This window comes from Chlorocebus sabaeus, chromosome 1 (assembly GCF_047675955.1).
Source record: "Chlorocebus sabaeus isolate Y175 chromosome 1, mChlSab1.0.hap1, whole genome shotgun sequence".
NCBI lineage: Eukaryota > Metazoa > Chordata > Mammalia > Primates > Cercopithecidae > Chlorocebus > Chlorocebus sabaeus.
The window spans coordinates 80,851,809-80,864,834 of NC_132904.1; the positions used below are offsets into that span (position 1 = coordinate 80,851,809).

Sequence of the window (13,026 nt, forward strand, 5' to 3'; positions counted from 1 at the left end):
TGTGTTCAAGTAACTCTTATTTTACTTAATAATGGCCCCAAAGCACAAGAATAGTGATGCTGACAATTCAGATATGCTTAAGAGAAGCCCTAAAAAGCTTCCTTTAAGGGAAAACATGAAAATTCCTGACTTAAGAAAAAAAAGAGGAGAAAATACTGTATGCTGAAGTTGCTAAGATCTACAGTAAAAATGAATCTTTCATCCATGAACTTGTGAAGAAGGAAAAATAGAATCATGCTAGTTTTGCTGTTGTACCCCAAACTGCAAAAGTTATGGCCACAGTGCCTGATAGTTAAGATGGAAAATTCATGTATATAGGGTTTGGCATTATCTGCAGCTTCAGGCATCCATCAGGGGACTTGGAATGTATCAAGTCTCCTGATACAATGGATAAGGTGAGAATACTGTATTCTGCAGCCTGAAGCAACTGTCCTAGCTAACTGATAAATAGAGAAGAAAAAAATGCTTATTGCCACTGATTTTTTTTGGTTGTGGTTACACACCAAAAATTGGCAACTACATGAGGTAATAGTAAATGGTAGCTCAAGCACTATCATTTACTAGTTGAGATAGAAAATCTATATTTTTAAAATGAAAGGTGTGTGTTAATTGAACTCCAAGTTATTTAACAGATTTAAAACGCATGATTCTCAAGTATACCTCTCTCAACAGTGCATTTGTATAAAAGAGGTCAGAATATTACCAAAATACAAAATGAATATTAGAGAAGGTTAGAGCAAAATAAAAAAGGATTCTGGAATCTCTCTGATTAATTTTATTTTCTAAAGCACAAAGAATACTATTTGTCAGGGTGCTGTTCAATACTGAACTCTAAAGTGTCTACTGAAAGGAGAGGAGAGCGCAATGTCAGTTGGTTGCAGAGTACCAGAGAGTAAAGCATTATTATTTGATTGAGTCAACCTTCAGGGAGTTGGATTCACAAGCAGGCTCTGATCACTCTGAGCTCCCTAAGAACAAATATTTTCAGTACCTGGCATGAAACAATTTTCAACATGTAATGGGGAAGAATAAAAATATTGAGCAAAAAATAGAAACTAGAGAGTATTGAAATGGAAAAATAATTTTTCTCTCTCTCCTTGTTTCTGCTTGGGTGATTTTAATTTTCATATAGGGATTCCTGCTTTGCATGAGAAGCTAGACTATACCACATTTAAGGTTATACCCAACCCTGATATATCATGACCTCATATAAGACAGAGCTTACTTAAGGCATTTTTGTGTAAGAACCTCAGTGACCCCTTCATAAATGCAAGCTCTAATGTCTTTCAACTTATCTTCCTTAATACAAAGAAGTCTCTTTAAATATATTTTGTATTTTGTTTGACACTTACATAAGAATTCCCTTTGACCCTAGAAATTTCCTGCAGCTATTCAATTGTCATTTGCATTTGTGCCAAGGAACCACTTCCACAGAAACCATTTCTATCAGAAATCAAATTTGCTAATCAGTCAAATGAATACATTTACTTGCAATGAAATTATTTTTTATAAAGACTTTAATATCTGTTACACCTTGGCATTCTGATAATATTTTTAAGAGGGAAAAGTTCTTACGCAACATGCCTAAAATGCCCTAGGGAACTCTGAAATAGTTTTTTCATTAAATAGAGCTGAAATTATATGAACAACTAGAACACGAGGAAGAAAAGAGGAAAACAAAGTATAGAACACTGGGGAATGAGAAAATAGACTGTGAAAGGAACAGTAATTTGTTCAAGGTTACCCAGTGAGTCAGGAACAAAGGGGAGAGTTGGAGCTCTGCCAAGAACCAAAGCTTATCCACATTAATGAGTATGCACTAAATCTGCCATTTTCAATACATAATGTATGCGTTTTTTTTCTACATCGGGGAAGGTGTTCGTATTTACCATTCTCCTAGAATTTAGCATGTTTTACCTCATAAGTGTTTATTTTTTTCAAAAACATGATAAATACTTTAGCTGCTATCAACCAGAAGCTAAGAAAATCTCTGAGGCAGGTATCATAAGTCCTGTCTTATAGGTTAATTTAGGTGCATAGAGATTAAATACATTACTTAAGAACGTACTACCATGATAATTGGGACATTTTCATCATATCAAGCTGCTCACAAACCACTATAAAGATCGTTACCCTTAAGGAAGCACAAAGTGGGTCCCATTAAGTATGCAAAAGTTGATTAGGCCAGGCACAGTAGGTCACACCTGTAATCTCAGCACTTTGGGAGGCTGAGGCTGGCAGATCACTGAGATCAGAAGTTCAAGATCAGCCTGTCCAACATGGCGAAAACCTGTCTCTACTAAAAAATACAAAAAATAAAAAATAAAAAAAAAAAAATTAGCAGGGCATGGTGGTGTACTCCTGTAGTCCCAGCTACTCGGGAGGCTGAGGCAAGAGAGTCACTTGAACCTGGGAGGTGGAGGTTGCAGTGAGCCAAGATCAGGCCATTTGTTCTCCAGCCTGGGTGACAGAGCAAGACTGACTCAACAATAACAAAAAAAGTTGAATAAAAATAATTTTTGAAGGAGTCAAAGTCAGATACAAACATGTAATTTGGAAGAATGGGAATAATTTGATGAATTTGTTATTTGTGACTGATTTTACTAGCTAATCAATTGGGATACCAATTGAACATGTCTACACAAGACCCTTAGATCTTACTGATAAATTATTTCCACATGAGGGCATCTGGCAGTTACACCACCAGAACCCTAACAAGAGGATGTGAAATAATATAGATCCACTACAAGAAAGTGGTCTTATTTACAAAATCAACTCTGTGATCCAGGCCTTGAGGGCACTGCTCCAGTGCTTCTTGAGGGCACTGCTCATATGCTTTGACAATGGTTATAGTGAAGAGATTTTTTGGGACATAAGATTCCTTCATATATATATGGATCCCTATCCTGAATGTATTGAAGCTTCTGTGACAAGTTATCTCTCATCCAAATCTGCATGTATCAGGGGAGTAAGTAAGGAAACTATGTTCCCAAGCTGACAGGCAGAAGACAAGGGAGGGAAGAAAGAAACATAGATAGCAGTATGTTAGAAGTTAAATAACATTTCTAACTCTACAGCCAGGCTATCTGGATTGACTCAACTCTGCCTTTTACTGTGAGTCCTTGAACCAGTTACTTGACCTCTTTATGACTCATTTTCCCCATCTGTAAAATGGAGAAATTAATAGTACCTACCTCAAAGGATTGTTATGAGGATTAAATGAGTTAAAATTTGTTAAGTGCCTACAACAGTGTTAGGCATACCCTGTTACAGATGTTTGGTAAGTAAAGAAAGGTATGAGGAGTGAGAGAATAGTGGATATAGGTGCCTTTAAGACATTGCTTTGTTTCCTTCTATAGAGCCCTTTACTTTCCAGTGTTGGGGCCTCTTGGTTCCTTCTAGTAAGCTTAACCTTGTTTCCGGTCTGGTCCCAAACTATTCTTGTGCAGAAAGATTTAAGAAGCCCTAGTTCAGTAGTTCAGGTGATTCAGCATTAAGTCAAGCTTGCTGTTATTCTTGGCCTGACCCTGTGTCCCAGTTTTAGTTCCTCATTCTTATCATCAAGTCCCAACCTTGTTCTCTAGTTCTGACATTCTGCTCCCCTATGACTGAGTCCCGGATTGCAGAACCTGCTCAGGACTGCCAGTTCCTTTGAGGTAACATCTCTCAAAAGGCAGCCTATGGACTAGACACACTTTGTTTGGCAGACACAGTGTTTGCACTTTTGAAAATTAGTTGCCTGTATTTAGAAATTGCAAACATGTACAAATTTCCATCTTATTTTGTAAAATGATCTGGCACCAGTAGGTTCCAAGTGGCAGTTGCTCTCTTTAAATGGCCATGTGCTTTCTATTCCCCACAGTCCCTACTCTGACTGCTCCATTTGTTTCTGTGATTTGGTTGGTCATTGAAGGGATTTGAGGCTGTGGGCTAAAACTGCGAAGAGCCAGTACTTACCAAGCACTTACTTTGTGCTAGGTACTGTTCTAAGTGCTTTATGTGCTTTACGCATTTAATCAAAGGGAAGGAATCTGTTTGTTCTTGTCCGTTACCCCGGCAGCCCTTCTTCTCAGCTTCATAGACCTGTCTAGCATGCATCTGTGGCTGTCCCATCTTCTTTGATCACTATCCTCCACTCATCAGCTACAGCCTACTCACAAAGCCTTGTTGGACCTCCGTAATGTCAACCACTCACCCACATTGTGGCCTATAGCTGGTCTCCAATCTTCCCTGCCTAGCCAGACTCTGTCTTCAAGAACTTTCGCCATTATAGTGGTTGTGTTACAGGTACAGAATCCTAGGCTTCATTGATTTGCTTGATCCTAGTATCTCATGCTCCATGCTTTTATAAAACCATAACTTTCGTTATATATAGGTAGGCTCTACCCTTACAAAACTTTTGTCCACTTCTCATTAGAAGACCAACAAAATCCACAAAAATATTTATTGATTACTTACTCTAGGTTCCAGACTCTGTCATAGAAATTGACTTCAATATTCCTTTCATAAGAAACCCAAAGAAGTTTGTTCGCGTCTATGAGCAATTCAGTCTCTTTTCAGTGAGCCACTTAGCAAACTAACACTATTTGAATAGCGTTGTCTATTTTTTTTTTCATGATGGGCCCTTGTATTTTACAAAACATGAATGAAAGAGGGAAATATTTGATTACTAAGGCAAGATTTAGAAATTATTAAAAGAAAATTTACAAAACTACATGTCATTCCATAAGATTATTTCGTTTGGGTGAAACTAAATATCAATTGAATTTAAATTCAGCCAATTAAGTTCTACCACAGTTTTAAAAGAAGGTATTAATGAAAAAGTTACTTACATAAGGAATTGTGTCCAAAGTATCTGTGTTGACAATTATAGGAGCAGGACTGGCCTGAAAAAAGAAATAGAAAAAAAATTAAATAATGAATAATGTATTCTGAGACAGATTATTTAGCTTAACTTATTTAACAAAGAGCTCAACAGGCATTTCTTGAGGACCTGTACAGGCACTGTGTCAAGTGTTAGTGGGATAAATAAAATGACTAAGATTTCCTGTACCTTCCCCCACCTCAAATATTTGTTACATTTACCACATAAAGAAATAAAGCAAGCATTCATAGAATTTACATTCATTTTCTCTTACATTCTACAAAACAGTGTAGGAGGTGAGGATTTCTACTATGTATAAGGCAAGGATTTCTAATAAATTAGGTGAGAGTTAAAGCTTGTATTTTCTTTCTTTCTTTTTTTTTTTTTTTGAAATAAGAGTCTCGCTCTGGCTCTGTCACCCAGGCTAGAGTGCAGTGGCATGATCTCAGCTCACTGCAGCCTCTGCCTCCTGGGTTCAAGCAATTCTCCTGCCTCAGCCTCCCAAATAGCTGGGATTACAGGCACGCACCGCCACAGCTGGCTAACTTTTGTACTTTTAGTAGAGACGGGGTTTCCCATGTTGACCAGGATGGTCTTGATTTCCTGACCTTGTGATCTACCTGCCCTGGACTCCCAAAGTGCTCGGATTACAGGCATGAGCTATCTCACTTGACCTGTATCATTTCTTTATGAAATGACTTTGCTAAAAGAATTTGATTTCTCTCTCAAGGAAGCAAAATTAAACCTAAACCAATATTCATAGTTATTTTCTTCAAACTGCCTTTTGAGAGTATGCTATATTCAATACAAAAAGGCTTCACTTATCAACATCTATGTTTACATAATATATATGCTGTATCTTGTATTTTCTTTTCTTTTTTTTTTTTTTTTTTTGAGATGAATTCTTCCTCTGTTGCCCATGCTGGAGTGTGCAGTGGTGCGATCTCGGCTCACTGCAACCTCTGCCTCCCAGGTTCAAGCAATTCTTCTGTCTCATCCTCCTGAGTAGCTAGGACTACAGGCATGCGCCACTGTGCTCAGGTTACTTTTGTACTTTTAGCCGAGACGGGGTTTCACCGTATTGACCAGGCTGGTCTCGAACTCCTGGCCTCGTAATTCACCCACCTCGGCCTCCCAAAGTGCTGGGATTACAGGCGTGAGCCACCATGCCTTGCTGTATTTTATTATTTATGCACCTCTAATCATAAACCTTAGAAATCCCTAAATAGAACATTAACAGTCAAATATGAGAGAAAATCATATTGGATAGTTTCAACTTTCTTTTTTTTAAAAAAAACTGTACGATTTGCAGTAATTCTCTTTAAAGTTTAGTGGGAATCTGCGTAATACTGATATAGGAGTGGTACAAGCCAAATCATTAGAAAATAAGAGATTGCAATCTCTATTTGCATCACCAATCTAACTTCATGAATATTGAGTAGAGCTATCTTTACTTTTTAGTTTCTAGAATTTTCACAGCAACTTTTGCTTTATCCCCCAAAGGATCTTTAATCTTTGTCTCAAATTATAGATTTCATTTAGATAAAAGACATACTTTCATCCTGATTAATACAGAGTTCTTCTATACGACATGGTGGTTTTGGAAAGTGCTCAAATTTTGGGATATTTCATTAGTTGTGCCCTCTGGAGTTAACAGAGTTAACAGCTTTTTAATGCCAATCTGTTCTATGGGATCCTAATCAAATGATAAAACAAATAGCAATCCAGCAGGTTTTACAAAACAAAATTCATGTCTTTACCAAAAACACTGGGTGTGGAAAACATAACCTTGGCATACATATCTGTATAATGGATCAACTAGTTAGTCATAATATTTTCATGATTCTCAATGGGATGTATCTTGTGGGTAAATAAAGACTCTGGAGAAAGGCATTTTTCACTGGATCTTACTAAAAAAAAAAAAAAAATAAGAGGCCTGTAGAGAAGAGAAAAAGGTACGAGGTTTACAGTCAGAAGACATGGGCTCAAGGTTGGTTTAGCAACTTTCTGATTGTATGATTTGGGGGTTTAGTGACTTTCTAGTGGTGTGATCTTAGGGCAAGTCCACTAACCCTCTCTGACTAATTTTCCTTCCCTATAGATTGGAAATAGCAGTAACAACTTTCCAAAATGGTTGAAGATCAAATGAGGTGATATAGTTGAAAGTGCTTTGTAAACTGCAAATTTCAGAATTAATGTTAAATATTATTAGTAGTAAGTGTCTCTTAAGATAGACTATTGTAAAGATATATTAATGAATGGCTTGTAAACTGTTTCCACTGCAGAGATCTCAATGCTATGTTAGTGGCTGCAATTGCACTAATAAGATGCCTGTTTAGATTGTGGTTCTAAAACAGCTCATGTCAAAAGCAATAATAACAATAATTACTGATTATTAAGTATGTATTACCATTTATTAAATATATACATAAGCATATATGTCTTCATTTAATCTCCACAAAACCATATTGATGAGGCATTATTATCACTATTTCTATGTTATATATAAGGAAAATGAGGCTCAGTGAAAATGAGATTTAACATTTGAATACTGTTTTTTTCTGACCTCAAAATTCATTTTTCCCCACTAAGCTGCTTCAAAATCCCAGGATCTAGGTGGTTCTATCATGAGTTTGCAGTGATATGTGAGCTCTATACTAGAGTACCATATAAGAATTAGACAAAGCAAAGACCACCCTGAAGGCAAAAGATGCCTAAGGATACTGCAGGTTAGATGCTGAACACAGTCTAGTGAAGCCTTAGTATGTATTTTTAAAAAGGTTTTTAGTTTTGATGACATCTCTCCTATGCTTTCTGTTTGGTTTCCATGACTCACGAAAGTGTGCCTCATGTCCAAGACTAGACTGAAAACTCTCTGAATATCACATGCAATTCCTGCATTTCCCCATATTTTCTAGTGTAGTTTTGATTAATAAATATGTATTAATTTGATTTGAGGCTTTCATCCCATCTTTGCTTTTTTTTCTTATAGATTATAATAATGTGTTATGGGAATAAATTTTATACATAAATCCATTTCCTATACAATGCCATTTAAAACTTTTGTATGTTTATGTTGCTATTTTTCATTTTTTAATGTAAATTTAGTCCTTCCAAGACGACTATATGTCTAAAAATTGACAAGTACTGTATACTTTTCTAGAATTCTCCACAGCACTTGGGTATATAGAAGGAGCTCAAAGAATATTGAGAAATACTTAGAATTTATTAACTAAATGTAGTGATAAAGTATAGAAGTAGGTATAAAGGAAAATAATATATCTTTGCGAGCTTTGTAAAGCACTTCTAAGATAACCAGAACCCCAAAATCTCATGATATCAACAAGACTGTGACTACTTTTCCAATATCCAGTATCACTTTCTTTCTTTGTTTAGTCACTATTACTTTACTAAATTCAGCTTTAATAAAATAATAATAATTTCATAACTCTAGGATGTGGAGTCTGTGAATGGACTTCACTTGAAGTAGAGGACAAGAACTTGAAGGACAAGATCTATGTTATGTGGAATCTATGTTATATGGAAAGTTTATTTTTCCTTCTTGGTGCCAAAAGGATCCAGAAGCCACAGTTAATACCTACCTCTCTAAAAGTCATTAAAAATGTATGAACAAACAAGGTTGTATCAAAATAAACATATATCACATACATCTGACATTGGTAACGCTCTGGTGTGACTGCCAAAGAGATGCCACAGTAGGTTCTTCTGAATGACACACTACCCCACTGTGCTGCTACACCAGGCTCTCTGAAGACTCTCCCACTGCCCTGCTTCAGGACCTTCACAGCCCACCCCAGACTATACAGAGTGTAGTTGAATTCCAAACATGGCCCATGAGTGCGCTTTTCTCACCAGTTGGTAATTCCAAACCTTCCTTTAGCTCATCTGGCTCCTGATTCTTTGTTCACTTTTACAGTCAAGAGAGGCTATAACTAGTTTAATCTAGTTTGTGTCTGAGTCTTAAAAACCAACTATCCAGTTGCTTTGATAGTTCCCACCAAGTATTTTCTCCACACTTCACACTGTGCTGCCATATACACCACCTTTTTTTTTTTTTTTTTTTTTTTGAGATGGGGTCTCACTCTGTCACCCAGGCTGGAGTGCAGTGGTACAATCTCAGCTCACTGCAACCTTCGCCTTCCAGGTTTAAGTGATTCTCCTGCCTCAGCCTCCCAAGTAGCTGGAATTACAGGTACCTGCCACCAGGCTCGGCTAATTTTTGTATTTTTAGTAGAGATGCGGTTTTGCCATGGTGGCCAGGCTAGTTTTAAACTGCTGACCTCATGTGATCCACCCGCCTTAGCCTTCAAAGTGCTGGGAGTACAGGCATGAGCCACCACATCTGGCCATATACTCTCTTCCTTTTGGATATCCTCTTCAACTGGATGCCGAAATCAAAGTGGTGGCTCAGCAGATTCTAGTGTCCTTCTTTAATATGCTTATTTCCATTAACTGGAAAGAGATTTATGAAAAATCTAGAACAAAATCTTCTTTTAATCAGAAGCTTCAAGACTTGTCTTTATATACATCTAGGCAAGATTTTTGAAACTATAAGGGAGGAAGAAAAATTAAAAATCTATTTCTTGAGTAAACCAAACTATGAAGCCTTTTTTTATGTTGTTTGCCTTTTATATGACATTCTCTTCCATGCAGAGAAAGCCAGTTTTCAGCAAAAGGGACTAGTACAGCTAATTACAGAGAAGCAAGAAGTAAGCAGAAGGAATACTGATATAATTTAAACTATTAGATCAAGTTATTAATAAATGTCAGCCATTTTCCTATCCTTGGGCTCCATATGACATACAAATGTTCTCATATTACATGAACAATTTCGTTTATACTAGTAATAGATACACTTTTTTGAATTGCTTCCAAGAGACTCTAAATAAAAAGAATCTGACAAAATGAATGCAACTTTACAAACGAGTTCATTGATTTTGACTAACATGGTTACCTCTTGATATGTGTTAAATGTCAGATATGGGAAATGCCTCTGACATATGTGGGCAGGTGGTCATGAAGCCAACTACGGTGAAGAAGCCTCCTCAAGTAAGGTATTGGCAGGAAATGTACAGTAGCTAGTCAGCCAAGAAACACTCTCATGAAGCTTAACTCCAAGAAGTGTAGGCTAATCAGCGGGAAGGTCAAAAGACTTAATCTAATACCTAGACTTTTAAGAAGTAAGATAGAAAAGGAGAGAACTAGATTAGCAAGAAATGAACAGCAACACTCATGGTACTAGGAACTATGCAGGGATTTCAACTGACCTGGGACATGCAAATGGAAGGCAGGTGATTGTCATTATGCCAATTTAAATAGGCAGTAAAATATGGCAAGAATAACATATGAGCTGCTTTTGGATACTTTTGACTTATCTTATCAGCCTTACAGGACAAGATTACTGAATGGGCAAGATTTCTTGTCTATTTAGAGGGACACAGGCCCCATAAATGACTTTTATGTAGGGTATGGCATGACATTTTGAAACAAAATGGAAGCCACTGAAAGTTTGAAAATGAGTCCTGTGTGTGTGTGTGTGTGTGATTTCATTATGAGAGGTGGAGATCCCAGAACCTCTAAGTAAATATTAGCTGTTTTAGACCGGCAGTTACTAGATAGCATGCTAGCAGACTTTTTGCTTCACAATTCACACAGAAGATTGCCATCAGGATGAGCCCCAATCAGATCATATGCTAATCCTGGCTAGGGAAGTAGAATATTGAGGTTACTACCCACACACCCCATCAACTTTGAAGTAAGACATCTAACATTAAGTACTGAATTAGATATGCTGAGTGTTGAACCCAGGATAACTGTAGTGTGTATTAGACTTTTCCCCATAACCCTCTATTATGTTGGCTTACTCTGGAAAGAAAAATGTGGGGTGGTTGGGGAAGTGACTTCCGCTTTCATTTCCTGAATCACATTTTAGTTCTCCATTGGAACTGAAACCCTGTCTTTCCTTTCCCTCTTTTCCACAATCTTTTAGGCTGGAGTTCCACATCTCTAGGTGCTGGCAGGACCCTACTCCTATTTGGAGGATTTACTTGGAACCTATAATTATCATGACTTGAAGGTTTGTATTATTATGACCCTGCCACATCTAAATCCCTTGATATATTAATAGGGGGACAGATAATAAGAGTGTGCACTTTTATAGCAAATACTTTATGTAAATTAACTTATTTAATCCTCACACAATTCTATGAGACAAGCACTATTATTCTCAAAGTAGAAGTGAGGAAACAGAGGTTAAATAACTTTCTCAAAGTCACACAGCTGGTAAATAGCTGGTAAATCTTCAAACCCAAGCAATCTGCCTCCAGAGCCATGTTCTACTGCACCTTAGAATAAAAACAGATTTCACCAGTTATGTCTGGATTCTAATTTTTTTTTTTTTTTTTTTTTTTTCAGATAGGGTCCTACCTTGTCACCCAGGCTGGTGTGCAGTGGTGCCATCTTGGCTTACTACAGCCTCTGCCTCCCAAGCTCAAGCCATCCTCCCACTTCAGCCTCCCAAGTAGTTGGGACTACAGGCATGTATCACCATGCTTGGCTGATTTTTGTATTTTTTGTAGAGACAGGGTTTTGCTATATTGCCTAGGCTTGTCTCAAACTCCTGGACTCAAGTGATTCACCTGCCTCGGCCTCCCCAGATGCTGGGATTACAGGTGTGAGCCACCACACCTGGTCAGATCCTAATTTTTACTATTGATCAACAAGTCACAAGCCAGTTCAAATCTAAATTTATTTAATGTGCCGTTATCTTGGCTGGCCCATGAACCTTCCCCTCCTTCCTCTGGTGTAGTTGCTGAGGCCCAGTGTGCCATGAGAAGAGGCCTGTAGGAGGCATGCGTAGGAAAAGGCCAATAGCCCTAGCATACCCAGACTGACTGATTCAGGCATTCTTTGAGTAAGCCTCAAATAAATTGTTAATTGACTGATTAAAGACACATCTATGGTTGTGTGAGAGAGGAAGAACAAAATAGAAAGAACAAATATATTCTAGAATCATAGAACTTTTAAAGCTGAGATCTTAAGGAACATTTAATTACACTCTTACATTCTAAAAATATGAAAATGAAGACAAAGAATATGATGTAACCCAGATCTCACAATTACATAGTATCAAAACTGAGGATAACAAGAATAACAATAATAAAGTATTAAGCATATATAAGGTGATTATTATGTTTCAGGAATGCTATAAGTACTTGAAGACATATGAATGCATTTAATTTTTACAATGTTCTAAGAAAACATTATTGTTCCCATTAAAAAGAAAGAAGGAAGGAATGAAAGAGAAAAGAAAGGAAGAAAAGAAGATCCCAACTGACCAAGTCACTTGCCTAGTCACAAATCTAAGAGGTGCCACGAGCAGTTTTTAAACCCATGTCTTTCTAACCCCAGAGTCCATAAGGGTAATGCCAACATCTGATTTTTTTTGCCTGAGCTTTTCTAGGCTCCCAAACTGAAAATGCAATTATTTTCTGCCTGGAAAGTTGCTAGTTTCTCTTTTACAGTCTGAAGAGAAATTTATCACTGTTCTGACTCTGATTCAATTCCCCAATTATCAGAGGTATTTGGGTCCCTTAATATCTTGCAAACCCCCACTTAAAAAATGGAACAGTGCTATTTTCCAGTTAACCTATTTCTCAAGAATTTAGCTGAATAAAAAATGCATGTATAGGCCAGGAATGGTGGATCATGCCTGTGATTCCAGCATTTTGGGATGCCAAGCTGGGCAGATCACTTGAATTTAGGAGTTTGAGACCAGCCTGGCCAACATGGTGAAACCCTGCCTCTACTAAAGATACAAAAATTAGCCGGGCATGGGGGCGGGTGCCTGTAACCCAGCTACTTGGGAGACTGAGGCAGGAGAATGGTTGGAACCCCCAGAGGTGGAGGTGGCAGTGAGCTGAAATTGTGCCACTGCACTCCAGCCTGGGGAGACTCTGTCTCAAAAAAAAAAAAAGTTTCTTAGGTTATTATACTTATTACTGAGATTATTTTTTGCTTTCCTAGATTTTATTCTCCTTTTAAGTTCCTTCTCTACAAGACAACTAGGTGGGTGCAGTTCAATCCAGCCCAGCTCTAAGTCATCACTACTAATATCATCCAGTGGCTTTGGCTTGTCACCT

The 13,026-nt window shown here is 37.5% G+C and overlaps 1 protein-coding gene across 23 annotated transcripts in view; it reads right to left on the reverse strand.

Moving 5' to 3' along the window:
- Window positions 1–13,026, reverse strand: part of DLG2 (discs large MAGUK scaffold protein 2) — a 2,222,296-nt gene that overhangs the window by 790,083 nt on the left and 1,419,187 nt on the right. For all 23 annotated transcript variants that reach the window (XM_008020354.3, XM_008020345.3, XM_008020348.3 and 20 more), the window contains one exon: window positions 4,833–4,886. In XM_008020354.3, coding sequence (XP_008018545.1) covers window positions 4,833–4,886 — 54 coding nt within the window. The remainder of the gene's footprint in view (window positions 1–4,832; window positions 4,887–13,026) is intronic.